The 21,058-nt window shown below is 40.4% G+C and overlaps 1 protein-coding gene across 3 annotated transcripts in view; it reads left to right on the top strand.

Annotated features, from left to right (window-relative positions):
- The first annotated feature begins 2,365 nt into the window (after positions 1 to 2,365).
- The window catches only part of LOC128744343 (remodeling and spacing factor 1-like), a 165,706-nt gene continuing 147,013 nt past the window's right edge, over positions 2,366 to 21,058 (top strand). For 2 of the 3 annotated variants that reach the window (XM_053841263.1, XM_053841262.1), the window contains exon 1: positions 2,366 to 2,617. In XM_053841263.1, the coding sequence (XP_053697238.1) occupies positions 2,473 to 2,617 (145 nt within the window). In that variant the 5' untranslated portion in view covers positions 2,366 to 2,472. The remainder of the gene's footprint in view (positions 2,618 to 21,058) is intronic. The other variant, XM_053841264.1, reaches the window with a different exon arrangement.

Below are 21,058 nucleotides of genomic sequence, written 5' to 3'. Positions count from 1 at the left end.
GCATAACGCTTACAGTACATATATACTAGCGCCAGAGGAGCCAAAAGTTGTCAGTGTGCAAATCAAAAGTATCATTTAGTTGGGGAACTATAGTGGTGGTGTCGCTAGCATATTAGGTGATTTTAATTTGAAATTTTATCCAAGAATTTCCGAAAAATTTGTTCCAGAATGGATGTCTGTTCTCTGTGACTATAGTTTCCCAACTAATTTGACATAAGTTTTATCCAAGTGGGGACCTTTCGCTTGGATGTCTGTTCTCTGTGCTATAGTGTTGATGTTGCTAAAGGCGCATAAAATTCTACACTAAACTCACAACAGCTAGCTTCTGGCGCTAGCATAACGCTTATAGTCCATATATACTAGCGCCAGGGGAGCCAAAGGTTGTCATTGTGCAAATCAAAAGAATCATTTAGTTAGGAAACTATAGTCACAGACAAACAGACATAACACTCGTTTTCCATTTATCGTACCGATAAAACCGTCATTTCAAATTTGTGCTTAGTTGGGAATGTCTCCGTTTTGGTCAAAGTGGCGCTTTTTGACGAAAGAAGGGGAATTCCCCATAAAAAATACTTGCTTCTTCGAGGGACACCCATATTGCTATTTGATATTTGGGAATGTCGATCATAGATGGTGCTAGTGTTCAGGCTAAATGTGAGGTACGATAATTTTTGTTGATTTTTCTTCCAAGAGTTATGTCTGTTTGTCTGTGCTATAGTGGTGGTGACGCTAGCATATTAGGTGATTTTAATTTGAAATTTTATCCAAGAATTCCCGAAAAATTTGTTCCTGAATGGATGTCTGTTCTCTGTGGTACAATTTTCCTTATGCAATTCGCTATATGTGCGCGAAACGGTGCTGCCACCTTACCAAGTTTGTTCTATTTGTGAAGTCGGTGCACAGGTTTGTTAAAGAGTGAAAAGGATAGACAAAACTTTGCACCAACTATTCATAAACTTTCCATAAGGCAATTCCATGAGAGTAAAAGAGATCGATTTGTGCTTACATAGCGAATCAGCAATATGTTTTCATCTTCCACATGCAATGCGGCTTTTCCAAGGTTTTTCTTTCTCTTTCCTGCATAGGCGACATCCATTTAGTACGTCACGCAAATTTTGACCAAAATCAACCCCCCCTCCCCCCCTCGTCACATTTCGTCACACATTCGGTGACCCCCCTGAGAAAGTACGTCACGTCACGGCAACCCCCCCCCCTCCTTCACAACAAAAAAATTAAATATTCATTTCAACCTTTTTATTTAAAGCTATCAAATGAATTTCAGCAAATAAAACAAGGAAAATTTTTGAGCTTATAAGTCATCGATTCACGGATTTTGAAAATATCAGAAGTCGCTGATGTGTCGTCGATGAATGTTTCGCGCATATCCACGTCCTTTACATCCATCCACTCAAATTCGTCTGATCTAGTTGAAAGAATCAGGACTTCCTGCTGACGTCTTGCAGCAACACGCCTTGGAAGAACTTTTCTGACGGATTTCGTCATTTTGTGTATTCATTCAATCGTGCAATTATTCAACACTACCTTAGATGCGAAATTTAGTCCGCAAGTGGCATAAACTCTATTCTTCAGAGAGCTTTTGAGTGAGGGGCAGTATAAATTATACTGAAAAACCTTAAAAGCAGCAGTGGAACTTCGGTATGAGTTTATGTTAATCGATTGAGTTCAGCACGAATATCAAGGAAAAACATTGCCATGGGTCTCTGGTAGCACCCCGTAGCCTCTCAGGAGTTTGTGCGACTGCTATTTGCGATTGCAAAAATCTTTTAGGCAAGACGGTACTCAAGTAGCTCTTCAGCGGTGTACTGCATATTCTGTAAAGCCGTAATGGAGAGTTCATACTACATAGAAGAATAAATGAGTGCTGTTGAAAAAAAGTTTTCATTCAAAAAATTTAACTATTTGTTTTAAAATTCATCAGAACGTTAATTTTATAGAAACCTTCAATAGTTGTATCTTAAAAGGAAGGCTAAATTATAATATCCCGAATAAATTTTCCATTTGATTTTTTTTCATGTGACGTCACATAACTTCAAACCCCCCCTCCCCCCTACGTCACAAATCGTCACGATTAGGTCTACCCCCCCTCCCCCCTATAGGCGTGACGTACTTTATGGATGCCGCCATACGCGTTGGATAGGTCGTCTGCTCGATTGGAATGACACTGACAGATAATTATTATTCCAATTTTGACATTGTCGCCACTCTGTATATAGTCACTCTAGACTCCATGTAAGTCATAATCAGAAACCTTTGTTAGATTTACTTTGCTGTAAAATATTCCTACCCGCAATATAAATTACGTTTTATGTCTCGATATTGTTGTTCCACAGTCAGTAATTTTATTTTTGTATTTGAAATGTTTGCAATGCTTTAGCGCTAGCTGATATCTTTTTATAGTAATTCGTGTACGTGAGTAAGGAAGATAAACAAAAAGTGTGAATAAATTCAAGTATGGGACCGGACAACAGGAATTTGTGCATATTAGATCCAAACTTTACCATAATATACATGTTTCTGGAAAAATTTTCCGATGCTTGTGGTATTGACAAATTAGGAATAAATGATTTGAGTGTTATGGTTCAGAATAATGAGGCAGGTACGTACTTTATAACCGGGTACGAGTACAAAATTTTAGTAATTATGATCATATACTCTGCAGTTCATGTTTAATTTTACATACACAAGTATCAGAGCCAATCGATCAGTACAGCAATTTCTCGTCAATATTGCTGATTGCAAGAAAAATTGTACCATCCAAAGTGCGAGATCGCTCATAAAAGTTCTGTTTTACATTAAACCGTTTCGGTATCTTCGGGGCACTTTTTCGTAACATTCCAAGCAATAAGTGCGCCGAAGAGACTGAAGCGATTTAAGCTAAAATAGCACTTTTATAAGCGATTGCGCACTTATTGATTGGACAATTTTCCTTGCAATCAGTTGCATTGCAATAGTAGCAGTTGTGATTTTCCGTCTTGTATACCTTGTATATTGCAGATTGCAAGGAAAATAACAAAAACAATTATTGTACCATCCAAAATGCGATCCTGCATTACATCGTTTCAGTATCTTCGACGCACTTTTTCGTTACATTGCAAGCAATAAGTGTGCTGAAGATACCGAAACGATTTAAACCAAAATAGAACCTTTATGAGCGATTCCGCACTTATTGATTGGACAATCTGCCTTGCAAACACCCTACGATAAAACTGAACCTTGTCGTGGTGTAGGGCTTTTTAACTAATCAGTAAATGAACAGCGGTCACGTTTACTTCTGAATGTGGGTATATATCAAAATATTTTTGTGATTTCAAGTGGGACTCGGGGTAAAAATTTACCAAATGTGATTGTCGCGTTGTTCAGAAAGTGCTTTTATTCCGTTAAAGAATAAGGCCAGTATGGGGATCTCTAACAATAGATGAAGCTTTCTGGGATTCATCCCTATTTATCACAACTGTCACAAATATCTCCGAAAAATGTCGGATTGATTGAGTTGGTCGGGGGCTTAGGGTTAGTAAGGGGATGTAAGCGGGATACCAGATCCGATTGGATGCCGAAGGACCACTCTGTAATGATTACGGGTAATAGCACTTCATAGGTAGCAGATGGGAATATTAGGTCAGTTCGTGTCGCGTGTTCGAGTTTCGGCTAGGCGGTGCTGCTAGATAGAGTAGGAATTTTGCACTGGCCCCGTGGCTGTCCTGAGCTCTGATGGCCGCCCGTGGGCTCTGTCGATGGGAAGGGGTCGAGTCTTAAAGAGACGTTTAAGCCCAGAGCTTTACAGCACTTTGGTCTCGAGGGTTGGAAGGCGGACGAGTCTCTATATTTTGAAGCTTCTGTCGACTACCGCGAACGTCCAGCTTGTGCTGCGCTCAATTTACTTTGTATCGTGGGAATGCACTGTAAATGCTAAGGGGATGAAAGATTAAATTTGCCCTGATAAGTTGATGACCACTAATGCTCCGAAATTTGTCTTACCTATTGGTTCATTTGTGGTTGTTTGTGTTGGTAAACTGAAAGCGGGCGCGCGGTTGAAGACCGGTGTCAGGCGGGGCTGACGAATCCTCCACTTCTTCACTATACCACATATTGCAACTCGAGTGGTACAAAAAGTCCAAGCACATTTACAAATTCGATCTATTATTTTTCTTATAATCATCATTATCATCATCATCGTCATCATCATCATTATATTTAAAATATGACATTCCGGCCTTTGGCAGAGAGATCTTAGAGTCAGTTCGTGGAGTCCGCGCAGGGCCGAAACGCCTCCACCTGCGGGTATAGGCGTGACGGCTATGATTGGGGCTCTACCTGTGTTTTAGTGGGCGACAGTGCCTGTCTCGTCAGGTAGCACTGATGTTTGAGGTCTCCCTCACACTTTGTTGACACCACAAAAGGGCCCAGCGCAGAGTTTTATACGCTATTAAGCGACCAGTTGGATAACCCGAAAAAAAGGAAAAAAAAGGTATGACTTCCGATTTTCAGCAAGTTTTCGATGAATCTGAGATATTAGTGATTTGTTAATTCCATTATTGCCCAAATAAAAAACCCGATTTAATCCACCTAGTGGTGAAAGGAACCTTTCTTATACCATCTTATATGTCATTTGATATGGGCATTTCCAGTTCAAATATTTATTTTGATTTGTATTTGAATTTGTAATTTTTATAAAACTGACAGTCAAATTCTATACGCATCACTTTGAACTAAATTCTTAAATAAACTGTTTCTTAGGTCCAGCCATTCTCAAGTTATTCAGATGTGAAATCTAAAAATTATCTATTAGAGTCAACTCATGTAAAGTATCCGATAACCGTGTAATCGACCTTAACGAATTTGAACCAAATTTTGTCAGATTGTTCATTATAGGTCAGAAAGCAAAAATCTTAAAATTATCAATCTTGCCGACTGGTGCCCCCAACAATTAGTGGTAGTACCTCCTTTTTAAAAGAAAAGACCCGTCAGGGGCGGACTGGGAGCCAAAGGGTCCACCGGGCCTTTGAGATTAGGGGCCCCAATTTGCAATATTCTCATGATAGTAAATTAACACAAAAAACGACATCTACTCAAAAGACATCAGCGTTACAAGGACAGTAAATCGAATGAATGGAATCTACTTAGTAAGTCATGTCGTGCAACTCGACTCGACTCAGGCACTGTCGAGTGACGAGTACGGGGAGAACGGGCGGCATAACGGCTCGATGCACGATCGAAACAAAACAAACTCACTCATCACTAGGACCGAGTCACCACCTTTTAGCATGTGCGTCATATTAGCGGTTCATGGTATTTTAGTTTGCACGCATTTTTTTTCAACCGAAAGAAGATTGCTTCGTTGCTTTGAGTTTTCGTTTTTTAGCCACCACTACAGATGTTGTTCTATCGACAATATCTATTTCATCGGCAAAGCAGACGAACTAAATAGATTTGCTGAAGTTTGTGCCTGTGTGTTGCTCCGTTCATAACATCCTGTAGCGGCATATTAAACAGCCCACATGAGGGACCATCACGTTGATAAAGTCCCCTGCGAGGTTAGAAGGGCCAAGTTTTTACGGTCGATGGTATCATACGCAACCTTGAAATCAATGAAATAATTGTGCGTTGAATTCATGGACTTTTTGGAGGATCTGCCGCAGCGTGAGTATTTGATTCTTTACTGACCGTACTTCAGCGAACCCGGAAGAACACTTTCTGATGAGTGCCACTGTGCATTTTTGCCACCAATGCAGCGTTTTCCTCATCTATCACCCATATATATTTCTGCAGATTTTAAGTTATAGGGTTAATGACATGCAAAATTGCAAGTATCAAATAAGCTGATATAAATGATTATAAATGATAGGAACAGTTCAATATATATGAGTAGCTTACTGCGTCTACACGTCAGAACAGAGAAAAGAATCCGGAGACCAGCATTCTTATTTGATAGCGCAGGCGATTCCTGTACCGAGTTATAGCTATCCCTGAGATTCAACTCTTGGACTCTCCTATAAGAGTCCTGCTTCTATAAGCAAGGTATTCTGTGAGAATCGTCTGCAGAATTTTTTCACATGATTCCAATGCGAGGAATCCCAGAGACTCTGCGCGAATCTTTTTGGTTCGTCCTGTCAGAGCTGCGGAAAAAAGAACCCACCGTCTAAAAACGCCAGCACGAAGAGCACGTGCTCGCCAGTTCAGAGGAGAAGTTCGCCAGCAACGACACACGGAGTTTCTACAAAACGGTCAGGTACAAAAAATTTGCCATGCCTGTGATGTGCAATAATAGCGCTGGCAACCAGCTTACTGACAAAACGACGGTAGTAGCTAGGTGGAAGAGTATTTCCAGACGCTGTTGAATAGAGAAGTAAACACGAAGGTCAGCAGGTACAGGATAAGAATTGCGAGTGACGGCCAAACTGTGGAGCCTCCAACACAGGAGGAGGTTAAGAGGGCAACAGTGAGCTGAAAAATGGTAAGGTTGCTGTAAAGGATAGTATCTTGGTTGTACTTCTAAACGCGGGGAGCGAGCAGCTGTACGAAACAATTCGCCGCCTCATTGTCAGGAACAAGATATGGGTGGAAAATATATATCGGGGGAGTGGTTGATTGGCCTCATTTCGCCACTATCGAGGCATTACGTTGCTTAATTTTGCCTATATAGTTGGTGCTCTCTCTATCCTGTATTGTAGACTGAGACCGGTAGCGGAGTTCTTCGTCGGCGAGTACTAAGCTGGTTTTCATGAGGGTCGCTTCACGATGGATCAGATATTTACCTTGCGTCTAGTAACTGACGAGTTCCGGGAGTACAACTTGCAGACTCATCATCTTTTTATGGATTTTAAGGCGGCATACGATTCAGTCAAACGAAATGAGCTGTGACAGTTAACGCTAGGACATGGTTTTTCTACAGAACTAGTTACGTTGATTCATGTGACGCTGGATGAGTAAAAATTATGAGTTAGAATAGCGGATGAGACCTCACGTGCTTTTTGATTTTGCGGATATCACCAGATGCGGATATCGTCGATATCACCGAAATCAAAAGTAGAGCAGGAGAAGAAGCCTTTAGGTCATTTAATTGGGAAATTGAGGCTTAACATTAACATCGCCAAAACGAAGTACATGGTGTGAAAATCCAAATGGTGTGTGCCAAAAAGGAACTGAACGGGAACGATATGAAGTGGTAGATGAATTCATATACCGTCATCCGGGGCGAGATTGTGCCAAAAAAGCATATATTTTTGTTCTTTAGCTCACTATACACACAATTTAGGAACTAAGCTTATTTCAAACCTGTCAATATATACTAAATTGTTCAATTAACAACTACCGTAGAGATGGTTTAGTTACAATGAAACCTAATTTTACTGGAAGTGCATGAACTTTGGCACAATCTCACCCATTCTAGGGGGTGACATTGTGCCAAAAACATAAAGTTAGACTAAAAACCTATGCAGTGAACATTAGCATGTTTATAAACAATACACATAAATATCAGTATAAAGTAGTTCACACAAGTAGTGGACTATTAGGGGCAGGGGGTCGGCCAAAAACAACGCATCATACAAAAAGTACGAACGAAAATTACCCGGAGCGGTCTGAAATAACTAAAAATGAGTTTGTAGTCAATGTACAGCCTTTATATAGCCAGTAGCGTTCCTAGCGTTAACAAGGGGGAGATATATGAAGGGGTGTGTACTAAGGGGGCATACCTATTTGATCATTTAACAAAAGTAACCATTACTACGTTCGAGAACCCGCGGCCGCAGAACATGTGGCCTATCCCATTCCCTCCCCCCTCCTTAAAAGTGCAGTTTATACACGGTATAATATATTCGTCTTATATTAGAGAGCAAAGCATCTGAATTCTCCAGAGAAAAAGTAAAAATTAGTTAAAATTATTTAGCAGACCTACGATGCTGTTTGCTCCACAATGGATGATGCAATCTAATCTGTCAAAATATTGTGCTCAATAGTAAAGAATGTGAGTGTACTGGTGTATACTGACGTATTTTTGTTGTGAATGTGAAATCCACAAATTGGATCGATCATTATGGCTTGGCACAATCTCACCCCCGTGAAGTTCGAAAAGTACAAAGTTTCGAAAAATATTATTTTCGTAATCAAAACTTATCCAACGCATAATAATCTTTCAATACATTGTAAATGATTAGTTTATATACCTTCAAGATAGCAAGTTGATGCGATTTCTTGTTTGGGTTGAATTATGCGGGACATTTTTTACAAGCGTTATTTCCGCGCATTTTTGTTCGCGAACTTTGAAACCAGTGGCGACTCGTGGGGGTTTAGCTTACCTGTTCAACCAGCGAAAAATACAAATTAATACGCAACTTTTTTTATTATCGCATTTCTATATTTTAATCATGAAACAAACATTAGGGGTTTTCACCGTAGCGCTTGCCATGTTGCGTAAACGGTGTATTTCGTGTATATACTGCCGCAATTCGCATTGCAGTTCCAGTTTCTATGGAGATGGAACTGTTATGCGAGTAGCGGCAGCATAAGTATGCAATACTCCGTATTCGCAACATAGCAAGCGCTACGTGAATATCCCTATTTATTTAAATAGCAACGGAATATGACGGTTTACTTTACCAGCAAACTGGTCTCTGAATTTTAATTACAAACCGAAAACTTTTGGTTCAATTTACCTATTGAACGAAATTCAAGAATTACCACCTTACTGCGATGCGCGCACATCACACGCACCACAAGCAATATGCGTAAGTTGTTCAATGCTAAAAATGAACGAGTTAATGAGAAAATTTTGCGAATAATGCATGCCAAATCGCCAACCGCGCTCTATTTTCAAATCCCCTTCGTACCAACACATTATTCCTGGTGCTAATCTTTAAAGTAACGTTCAAACGTCATGTTGAACGTTTTGTTCATTAGCTTCCTAACTAAATAAAATATGGAATCAAAGCGCGTGCCATAGGGATATGTGGTAGTAAGTTGTTCAATGCTGAAGATGAACGAGACAATAAAGCGCCCGCGCTTTCGAGTAAAAGCTGTGTCACATTCTCTTTTTATCTCCTTCGTACCAACACATTGTTCCTGGTGCTAATTCAGTATCAAGAATCAATACCAGAGGAATAATGCGTTGGTATGCTTGTGCATTGAGATCTCGAAAGTCGAAAGAAACGTTCAAATGTCATGTTGAACTGTTTGCTCATCAGCTTCGTAACTAAACTAAATTCGTATTGCATTGCACATGCGTCGGTGCAAACAAAATTTGGTCGGGCTGAATTTTGCTTGCCTGTCCTATGAACAGGTTGAATATGCGGACGAGTCGCCACTGTTTGAAACCCTGTTTAGGCTAAATAGTTTGCTAATATTATCTGTGTTCCATTCTTAGTTATGAATAAATATGTTATGTCCATCATCATTTTGAATTTAGGTCACCAGTTTCTATAGATTTAATAAATTTTTACAAATAAACATTTTTGGTTTTTGGCACAATCTCACCCCCGTGGCACAATCTCACCCCGGATGGCGGTATATGTGACATGTGACAACGATGTAAGTCGCAAAATAAAACGACTAATTGAGCCGTTCCGAATTATATTGGTCTGTTGACCATTCAGTAAATTTTACAGGACACGTAATTCTCTAAAAATTCTGTTCCAAACCAAAAATTCAACATGAAAAAAGTAGATTGGAAACCTACTTTTTTGTATTTTTATTGTTTGCAGAGTATCTATGCAAAAAGATACGATTTCTGGAAAAAGCTCATTTTTGATAAAAATGGTCAATGGACCATTATAATTCGGAACGGTTCAACTGCAGCTGCAAATTGGCCTTTCTGCGTGTTGCGTTATGTAGCCGAAGTCCTGTAGCTATTCCTCTCGGTGGCCCTTTACGGACATAAATCATGGACGCTAAAGGAAGCTGATCGACGAGTGCTTGGGGTTTCAGCGTAAAATTTTGCAAAATGCAAAATAGAGTGTAGTGCAGACGCATGAGCCACGAGCTGTATTAAGAATGCAAATATTCTGTTATAATGACGATAGTACAGTGTGGCAGTCTGCGCTGGGCTGGTCACGTGGCTAGAATGCCTGACGGAAGAGTAGCTAAAATTATTTTAAGCAGAGAATCAAGAAGAGGCCGTAGACTTCGTAGTAGACATCGCAACCAATAGATGTGCGCTATCGAAGATGATGCACGTTCAGCTGGTGTTCGAGGGGTTTGAAGAATGGTAGCCCAGGATTGAGTACTGGAGAACCATAATTCATTCGACGCAGGATCGATAACGGATCGTCGCCACTGAAGTAAACTAAGTATGGAGCTTAAACCAACAGTTTAATATTTGTGAGTAGTAAAATAACTGCGGCTGAAATACTAATTCTACTTTTAAATTCTAAGAATTGAAGCTGGTAATATTAGTATTTTCAGAGCTTGGACCCAACAGCTTAATTTAAATGATTTCATGAATTATGGGGCCCCAGCAATAGAACATTCGTGAGTTGTAGAAAAAGTTTAATTGAAATAGAAATTTTGGTTTAAAGCTCGGGGCCCCAACAGTCCCATTTGAAGCTTAATTTTCAATCATCAAATCGGTTGATTTCATAAATCATGGGGCCCCAGCAATTGAAAATTCGGGAGTCGTAGAAAGCGTTTCACTGAAATAAAAATTTTGGAAAATCTTATTTTGTGTAACAACGAAATTTTTACTGGCACCGGGCAACGGGGCAAATGTCCGCCCCTGAGACCCGTTATGTCAAACCTTTGTCTAAAGGATGTTTTGTCTAAAGGATTACCTTTCCAATAACACCAGCAACCGTTTCAGCAAAATAGACGCATTCAAGTGCATTTATGCTGTCGTAATAATCGTAAGAGAGTGCCCAATATCCGCCATTATCGCTCGTGGAAAGCTGGATATGTTATAAATACTAAAATACCACAGCAACCTGCAAGCAAACCCCCACCCCGCCCCCTGCACTTTTTTGGAGGCAGGACCGACCGGCCGGTTTTTGTAATTTTCAGACTTGGCAATCCTAAGCAGCTTTCACATGCTTTCGTGTGCATTCGTATGCGTTCGTGTGTTTTCGTGGAAAAAAGTGACTCGTTACCGCCAGGTTCGCTAGTATCTGTACAAAGTAGCATGTACGTGTTTGGATTTTTACTTCCATTTCTGTTATGTGGTGCAGTCGTAGCCCAATTAACGAATTCAGGCTGTACCAGCAAAATCTGATGCATTTGTCGACCAACATTTGAAAAGGGCGGATAAGCCAAACGTCAAACAAACCGAGCGAGAGTTATTTTTTGGTGGAGCAACATAGGAAAATGCACTTTCACTCGTTCTGTTTGACAGCTGGCTTATTGGCCGCTCTAAAAATAATAAAAAGATATTACCGGTATGGTGTGTATTTCTCTACAAAACTTTATTCAGGTTGCTCACACAAAAATTTACTCACTTATAATCTTACAAATATTAAGTTGTAATAACTTCCGATTTTCAGCAAGTTTTCGATGAATCTGAGATAATAGTGATTTGTTAATTCCATTATTGCCCAAATAAAAAACCCGATATAATCCACCTAGGGGTGAAAGCAACCTTTGTTATACCATCTTATATGTCATTTGATATGGGCATTTCCAGCTCAAATATTATTTTTGATTTGTATTTGAATTTGTAATTTTTATAAAACTGACAGTCAAATTCTATACGCATCACTTTGAACTAAATTCTTAAATAAACTGTTTCTTAGGTCCAGCCATTCTCAAGTTATTCAGATGTGAAATCTAAAAATTATCTATTAGAGTCAACTCATGTAAAGTATTCGGTAACCGTGTAATCGACCTTAACGAATTTGAACCAAATTTTGTCAGATTGTTCATTATAGCAAAAATCTCAGAAAGAATTATCAATCTTGCCGATTGGTATTCCCAACAATTAGCAGTACAGTAGGATTTCGAATTTGGCAACAAATGCGTGTTGCCTATGTTGCCAAAATCGAGGCCCTTTTTAGATGTGAAAAAATTTAATATAAATGCTTTAGAAGTTGACTAAATATCATTAATCACCGATTGCACCCATTTTATGTTTAAAAAGTCCGACAAGAGCTGTCCGTCCGGTACAAATAAGTTATTGACACCCTGCGGTAAGACGAAGTCCTACGGCAATAAAAATATTATTGTTTGAAACCACATAACTTTTTTCATAAACATACCCAGGGCATCATTTTTTCGTCATTTAAAGCGTGTATGCGGAAACTGATTGATATTTAGCATATTTTTGGAAGATAAATATCGTGTGTTGCTAAAAACGGATACGTTTGTTGCCAAAATCGAGGCATGCCAAAATCGAACCATGCCAAATTTGAAATCCAACTGTACCTCCTTTTTAAAAGAAAAGACCCGTTTTGTCAAACCTTTGTCTAAAGGATGTTGTGTCTAAAGAAATAGCTTTCCAATAACACCAGCAACCGTTTCAGCAAAATAGACCGCATTCAAGTGCATTTATGCTGTCGTAATAATCGTAAGAGAGGAGACGCAAAGAGAATCTCTCATTTGCACATTGGACCTTTTGAAATGTTGCTCGTCAAATATTAGGTTTACAAAGAAATTATTTTCACATTCGAATTCCAATCGAAAATAGTCGAGTAAAAAATGGATTTTTTTAGCATTTTGCGCTGGAAATGACCATATACGTCTTCGGAACTTAATTTCACTGTTTGTTAACGCTGTACTAGTTATCATCTATATGCATCCTAGCGATAAACAATCTTCAGAGTAAATAATTTATAGAACATAGGAAAGCAATGAAAACATCGTGTGTAAAATTTTTAAGCAGAACTGCTTTTAAAGTGACCCGCGCAGTTAATGTCGAGGTACAATGCCAGCCTAACAAGCCAGTCGTCGTATGTTCGAATCTCGACTGATCGGTGCCGCTACAGAGTTAAGAGTATCTTTGCCCTAACCCCGTAATTTTCCTGTACTCTAATAACCGGCTGCGTAGTCTGTCGATAAAGAAGGGTCAACTGTCAAGTTCTGAAGGACGTTTACACCCATGGCTTTGCTTTGCTTGATTTTAAAGTTGTTTCTTTGAACAAATCATTAAAATCGCAACCAGTAAGAGATAAATAGTTACTATATGCAGCAAAGTTGCTTATTTTAGTGTGTTCTACAATTTTTGTGTAGTCGCTATTTTATGGACGCGTTTAAAAAACAAAAATTTGTGTCACCCTATTAGGCGGGTTCACGGTCACCCTTAAAGTGTAATAAAATGTGCTATATTTTTTTAATTATCGACATCCCTCCCATGGGTAGGTGGTTTGTCGCGCACTTCGGCAGACTCCTAAATTTAATTCCGCATGTAGAATGTAATACAGTTTAAGTTAGATATATGTGTAGTATGTAGTATAGTATTGCATAATTTAGCTTTATGTGTAGCATGTGGCTCGTAAAGCGGAATGGAGCGAAATCGAACGGATTTGATTTTAAATTCAATCCGTTTGGGCCGAAGCACCGGGAGGGCTTACTCAGTTCCCTAGATGAATTGCTGGTATGCACAGAAATTTCTCTAGAAAACTGAAACCAAATCCTACCCACCATTCATGAGATTTTGACTTACTCATGAAAATTAAAATTTATCGCTAGTTAGAACGAACGAGTGTTCAAAAATGATGTGATGTCTTTATTTGCGTAATCGAGACATTTTCTATGAGATTGCCATAGAATTTGTGGCTGTTATGCGATTATGGACAGCATAGCACTGAAAAATATACACACACGTACATGTATACATGTGTATGCATGTATGAGTGTGCATGGGTGTATAGGTACGAATGAATATATGTTTGAGTGTTCTATGATGAGTCGGAAATTCTTCTTATACCCATGCTGCCAAACTACAATTATTAATGGGCAGGAAGTTATAGTCAGTAGCTGTGTTTCCTGTGTCAGTTTCCTATGTTATTACTATTATTACTAATATTGCTATCGTTGCTGTCACTGTCACCTCTATTGTATTGTTTTGGATGTAATTAATTATAATTATTATTTTCTTATTTCCCTTCTTTATCAGAATGATTTGCATGTCTTGTGACTAACCGCGTTAACGGTATTCAACTAACAACATAAAATGATCATGAATGACGCTGTTTGTCTCCCAAGGGCCCTCCTAATGCTGATGAGCCTCTGTCGGAGAGTGCATCAAGTCGGACGCAACGCAACGCGGTCGGTGGCAACTCACCGGCGGCCTGCTCCTCTCCATTCTTGCTGCTGTCGTCGCGGTCGGACTTAGTGGATCTCTCGGAAAGCTTTATAGTCTCGATATATATTTTGTCCTGTCCATTGCCCAATCCTGGCAGACTTCAACTGGAATTCCATTTCTAACTAAATCTTTTTAGAGTATAGCTCTTCAAGTAAAAACAGGTATTCGATTCTCTGGCTGATTCAAGCGATAGCGAAGGGCTGTCCTCAATATACCATCATTCCCACTTCCTAAAATATGGTCATAGTACATAATATATGGACATGGTATGAGGATTTTTTTCGATTCAATACCATCCTCATAGAATTATCAACGTCGTTAACATCTTATTAAGTCTTGCTTCAGTGACAGCTTGCACTTAAGACTTAACTCGGCATATATACATATCTCCAAGTGAAGTTCTACTTGATCCACCTCATCCTTTCTTAGTTACAGAATCATTTCAATTGACCACGGTCTGAAGAGCATACCGACAAATCGGTTGACTACCGCTACAAAGATGCAATTAATGCCACCGGGAATAATACGAGCGAGTACCAGTCCCCATTATATCGAATCTGCTCTATTTTTCGGAAGTTCAAGTAGTTTTTCGACAGTTCTGAGGGATAATATTGCTCTTGAATAATATTCCGCACAAAATATTCGAAAATTTACGCCAACAGCTACAATACTGCAAAGATGGTAGATAAAGAAGCGGCTGTGGCTTTTAATGAGCATAGGTGGTTGAACAGCGCTGGGTCAATCGTGATGACATGGGTAGTTGGAGAGATGAGTAGCGTCCATCCTAGCGAGTAGTTAGTCGGTAGTAGCATAGGGAATGGACAGACAGAATTCTCGTGATATTACTAACCCGAAAATTGCAATCAACATGTTGATTAAAATTTCCTCTTTTCTTTTCTTTTCTTTTCTTTCTCTACCTGATCTCTATCGCTTCTTCTCACGGCAACAATAATGTTGTCGTGAGGGGCGGCAAGACATCAGCCACAGATGACTACACTGGTGACAACGATGGATGAGGACGCCGTGGTGCCGTGAATAGGCACAAAGTAAGAAAGGGTCGAACAAGATGAGGAAACAAACAAAGGAAGGAGAAAACAAGATAAGTACAAGCCATCTTATTCTATATTGACCAAGTACACAATTATAACGAGCCAAGTTCTGTCACTCTTCTTCCTCCTCATTAATCCATAATCACCAACGCATTATGGCGCTAGCGTTATCCGCAAGGATTCTTTTATCATTATCACAACCACCTTATCTCAGCCCTGGACAGACTTGGCTCTAACTGCCCCACCTCGTGCTGCAAACAGAAACAGAACAGATCCATAATATGATGAAAATTGTTTCATAATTGTGACCGCTTCCAAAAGTGAACCATAATTGTGTATTTGATCAGTCATAATATAAGCTTAATTTCCGTGGAAAACTTACACTAAATGGGTTTAATAACTGAATCAACTGAAAGATTACATATTTCTGTAACTAAAAATATTTATAAACTGTTTTTAAACAATAGTATGCGCTACAATTGATTGTTTTAAAATCATACTTCTGCTTAAATGGTCCATAATTGTGGGGGAACTGTACTATGTGTATTTTATTCACGACAGATACTAAGCTTACCCTCGGTGGATAAACGACTCACAATCAGAGAAGCTAAACTAGTCACGTTAAGTGTAATTTAAGCGACTACCGTACGTGCTAGTATTGATCTCAATTCTATATCGTTTTTTGGGTGTGTGCCGCATCTAAGCACTCAGTAGCAAGCTCATCCACGCGTAAGATGTACTAAGCTTACCATCAGTCCGATCGTTGCTCTACGTGAAATGAAAAGATTTACGCTGTACGTCCTTCGTTACGACTTGGTGAAAGGTCGTTATTCTTGCTATTCACTGCTTGACCATTTCCGTGACAATATAGTGAACAATACATTCAAAACCATTTACTCCGCTCGGCGAAGTCATTCCAAGTCGTCGAGAGAACAAACGCACGACGAAATAGAAGCTGACCACGAGTTCTGTTCCGCCCACTTTACTAACCGCGACTTCACACTTGACAATCCAATGTGCTTCAGCAGAGACAAGTGTTTAAGTTGCACGCTTCATCATGCTCAACCGCTATATAGGAGAAAGGTTGCAGATGGAGAAGAGTTCACCGTGATCGATTTGCCTATCAGTCCAAACGCTACTTTCCGTACGTGAAGAAATTAAGGCAATAGCAACAGTAGTGTCTTCAAACGTGTGGTTAAATGGAGCAACTCAACGCATCCAGCATTCCGGTGCCTTGTTACAATCAGCACAGTGTTTCAAACAACAAATCTCGACGATGTTTCTTGCTGCTTCAGTCATCTCCAGTTTCATCGAGCCACAAGCCAAACGTGGCCAGGCAGTTCCTGCAACCCAAGCAAACAGGGATGGCACGTTTGGTCAACTGTGGCGACCGAACCGCCATCCCACCACCAGCTCGAGATAAGTAGCCATCTATGTAATTTCCAATGCAACCAGTTTACGCGGTAGCCATTTCAGTCCTGCTTCAAGCAGTCGATTCCGCACAGCTATTCAACATCTCACCAGCAGCACTTCGTTCAACCTACGAGAACTAGCAGTCAGCCTTCGCGGAACCTGCTTCCGCCATCTCAACCTGCGCATCGACCAATCAGTAGCTCAACGTTCTGTCTACGAGAACCAGCAGCCAGCCTTCGCGGAACCTGCTTCCGCCATCTCATCCTGCGCATCGACCAATCAGTAGCTCGATGTTCTGTCTACGAGAACCAGCAGCCAGCCTTCGCGGAACCAGCTTCCGTCATCTCAAGCTGCGCATCGAACATACAATCACAATCAACTTTACAATGCGGAGCGCCAAAGCGTCTCTTGTGCCAATTCCTCTCCAGTAAGTCACACGCCATACGTGACAAGCAGGACCCAGCAACAAGCATGAAGGGCAGCGCGTTTCGTTCAACCGTGGCGACCGAACTGCTACCCCACCTCCCACTAAAGCTAAGTAGTTTTTTGCATGTAAAGCAGTAAGATGTTAAATCAGCTTACGTTACAGCTCTACACAAAAGCCTTTCATCGTTTCGTTCTACTCGGCTTCCACATTCTATCTCCGTACGTCATCGCTCTCGACCTGCAACGTAGCCTGCAGACATCGTACCACCTGACTAGGTCATCGCTTCGAACTTGTGTCCAGAATCGCATTTCATCTCGCATCGCAGCACATCTCAGCAAAACTTCGATCACGTCGCTTCGTGCATCGAGTATTCTAACCGGGACATCACTTTCATCGACCTCAGGAGTCAGCTTAAGCAAATGTTGAACTGCCTCTGCAAGACCAGCTCTGCGATGTCCGGTGGCACTCTAGACGGAAGATACTTCTGGATCGCGAGACGAGCGGAGTCGTTCGCGGACATGTTTTATCGACACCGGCTGCATAGCAGTTGACGGAGTCAAATTCGTGCTACCGTCCTCGACGCCCTCGGTCCATACTGCAGAAGGGGATAACTTTGAAACCCTACGGCTTCCAAGGGGGGCAGTATGTTGGAATACTCCAACCAGTACTAAGCGTCGACTCGCTGTAAGCCAACGGTGAGTTACTGCTAACCCAAGCGCAATTGCTGTCGACAATTAAGCCTTTATTTTCTCTGCCAACAATATTGACATTGTGACTAAAAGTTATAAAACCACTCTGAACAGCAGCAGCAAAGTAAGTTGAAAGAGTAGGCATTCAGATGCCGTATAGTCAGCAGGCATGTAGATGCCAAATCGTGCACGCCGCGCTATATTAAAGTGTACATAGTTGTATATAGCCGCTGTATTTTAAATATGTGAGATTAAAGTAGACAAGTTTAATTCGTGTTATCCGTGAAAGGAAAAACTTGTCCCGACAAGAAAGGCTACCCTCCTAGGCAGTTACTCCTCTTCTCCGCTCCTTCCACTGGCTACGACAGCAATTAAGCCGCGGAGGTTGCCAAGGAAAGTTTCTGATGACGCCTAAGCTAGCTGTGTTTTAGTGTTGAAGACATATGCTTTTCCGTTTCCCTCTACCAGCTGGTATACGAGGGTTCTGATTTCACGGCTGGTAATACCGTAGCATCGAACCTCCATATACAAAATATGGACCACCAGCTCTTGTTCTGCAGTAAGAGCGAAAACAGTTTTGAAGGAATTAATTTGGTCCACCTCCTGTCCCGAGATTGCCCTTTCGTATGGCCTCACATACCGAGCTAATGACTGCCGCAGAATGCTGTGGTGCTTGGCGACTTGTTTTGTGGGTATTCCGTCCCGCCTTAGAGTGGTCAAGGCCACTTGCAAGGCTTTTTTCCCAATTATGTCTTTCGGGTTCTCTTGGCATATTCATACTGTGATATCCCATGTTGCCGGTCCTGAGGTGCTTCCACTGACTGACTACACGGGCCGCTTACATTGACATCCCTCACTGTTCATCGATATCCGCTACTCGCGACTCTACCAATCTAGTGTAAACATCTTATTACACAGTTCGGGCAAACCCCTCAATATAGTATAAATGTCACAATACCACACATATCACCACTGTAAACAAGCATTGACGCGATAAACAAAGAAACTGACAGGTTAGTTAATATGACAGTGCACGTTTCACCCCACCTAAGGGTGCCCATTTCGCTCCCAGTCAAGTAGATAAAGTAAAAATGGATTTTTACACTAATCTATACCTATAAAGAAGGATTTCTGTCTGTCTGTCTGTCCGTATGTTCCTTATAGAATCGAAAACTACTGAACCAATCGGCATGAAAATATGCATGTAGAGGTTTTTTGGGGCCAGGAAAGGTTTTAGTGATGGTTAGAAACCCCTCCCCCCACTAAGAGGGGGGCTCCCATACAAATGAAACACAAATTTCTGCATAACTCGACAACTCATCAAGCAAATAGAACAAAATTTGGCATGTGGGTGTTTTCGGTGACAAGAATTTATTCTATGGTAAATTGAGACCACTCCCCTCTTTATAAGGGGAATTATAACTCCTCCACCTCTTTAAAAGGGGGGGCTTCCATACGAATTTTCTCATATCTCGAGAACTAATCAAGCAAATGGAACCAAATTTGGCATGTGAAGGTTTTCGAGGGCAAGAATATTTTCTGTAGTAAATTAGGACCCCTCCCCACTTTAAGAGGGGGGGCTCCTGTACCAAAGAAACACAATTTTCCTCATAACTCGGAACTAATCAAGCAAATGGAACCAAATTTGGCATGTGGGTGTTTTTGGAGACAATTTTTTTTCTATGATGAATTAGGACCCCTCCCCGTTTTAGGAAGGGGGGATCCTATACACATGAAATACAAATTTCCTCATAACTGAAGAACTAATCAAGCAAATGGAACAAAATGTAGCATGTGAAAGTTTTCGAGGGCAAGAATATTTTCTATGGTAAATAAGGACCCCTCCCCACTTTAAGAGGGGGGGGGCTCCTATACAAACGAAATACAAATTTCCTCATAACTCGAGAACTAATCAAGCAAATGGAACAAAATTTGGCACGTGAGTGTTTTTGGAGACAAAATTTTTTTCTATGATGAATTGGGACCCCTCCCCACTTTAGGAAGGGGGGCTCTTATACAAATGAAATGCAAATTTCCTCATAACTCGAGAATTAATCAAGCAAATGGAACCAAATTTGGCATGTGAAAGTTTTCTAGGGCATGAATATTTTCCATTGTTGTATTAGAACCCCTCCCCACTTTAAGAGAGGGGGCTACAAACGAAATACAAATTTCCTCATAACTCGAGAACTAATCAAGCAAATGGAACCAAATTTGACACGTAGGTGTTTTTGGAGACAAAAATTTTTTCTATGATGAACTGGGACCCCTCCTCACTTTAGGAGGGGGGGGCTCCTATACAAATGAAATACAAATTTCCTCATAACTCGAGAGCTAATCAAGCAAATGAAACCAAATTTGGCATGTGAAAGTTTTCGAGGGCAAGCATATTTTCTATGGTGAATTAGGACCCCTCCCAACTTTAAGAGGGGGGGCTCCTATACAAACGAAATACAAATTTCCTCATAACTCGAGAACTAATCAAGCAAATGGAACCAAATTTGGCACGTGGGTGTTTTTGGAGACAAAAATTTTTTCTATGATGAATTGGGACCCCTACCCACTTTAGGAGGGGGGGCTCCTATACAAATGAAATTCTATAATCACAAATATTTTCTATGGTGAATTAGGACCCCTCTCAACTCTAAGAGGGGGTGCTTCTGCACAAATGAAATACAAATTTCCTCATAATTCGAGAACTAATCGAGCAAATGGAACCATATTTGGCATGTGGGTGTTTTTGGAGGCAACAATTTTTTCTATGATGAATTAGGACCCCTTACCTTTTTAAGAGGGGGGGCTCTCATACAAACGAAATACAAATTTCCACATAACTCTAGAACTAATCAAGCAAATGGAACCAAATTTATCATGTGGGTGTTTTTGTAGGCAAGAATATTTTCTATGGTATATTTTCTATGGATTTCCCCACTTTAAGAGGGGGGGGGGCTCCTATACAAATGAAAAACAAATTTCCTCATAACTCGAGAACTAATCAAGCAAATGGAACCAAATTTGATATGTAAGTGGTAATGTAAGTGGATTTTTTTCTATGGTGAATTGAGACCCCTCTCTTCTTTAGAAAGCGAGTTATGGCCCATCTCCCCTTTAAGAGGGTGGGCTTCCATACAAATGAAATGCAAATTTCCTCTTATCTCGAGAACTAATCAATCAAATGGAACCAAATTTGGCATGTGGGAGTTTTAGATGGCAGAAATTTTTTCTATGGTGAATTACGACC

Source organism: Sabethes cyaneus, chromosome 3 (assembly GCF_943734655.1).
Source record: "Sabethes cyaneus chromosome 3, idSabCyanKW18_F2, whole genome shotgun sequence".
NCBI classification, from domain to species: domain Eukaryota; kingdom Metazoa; phylum Arthropoda; class Insecta; order Diptera; family Culicidae; genus Sabethes; species Sabethes cyaneus.
This window is presented reverse-complemented; position numbering and strand designations above follow the sequence as displayed.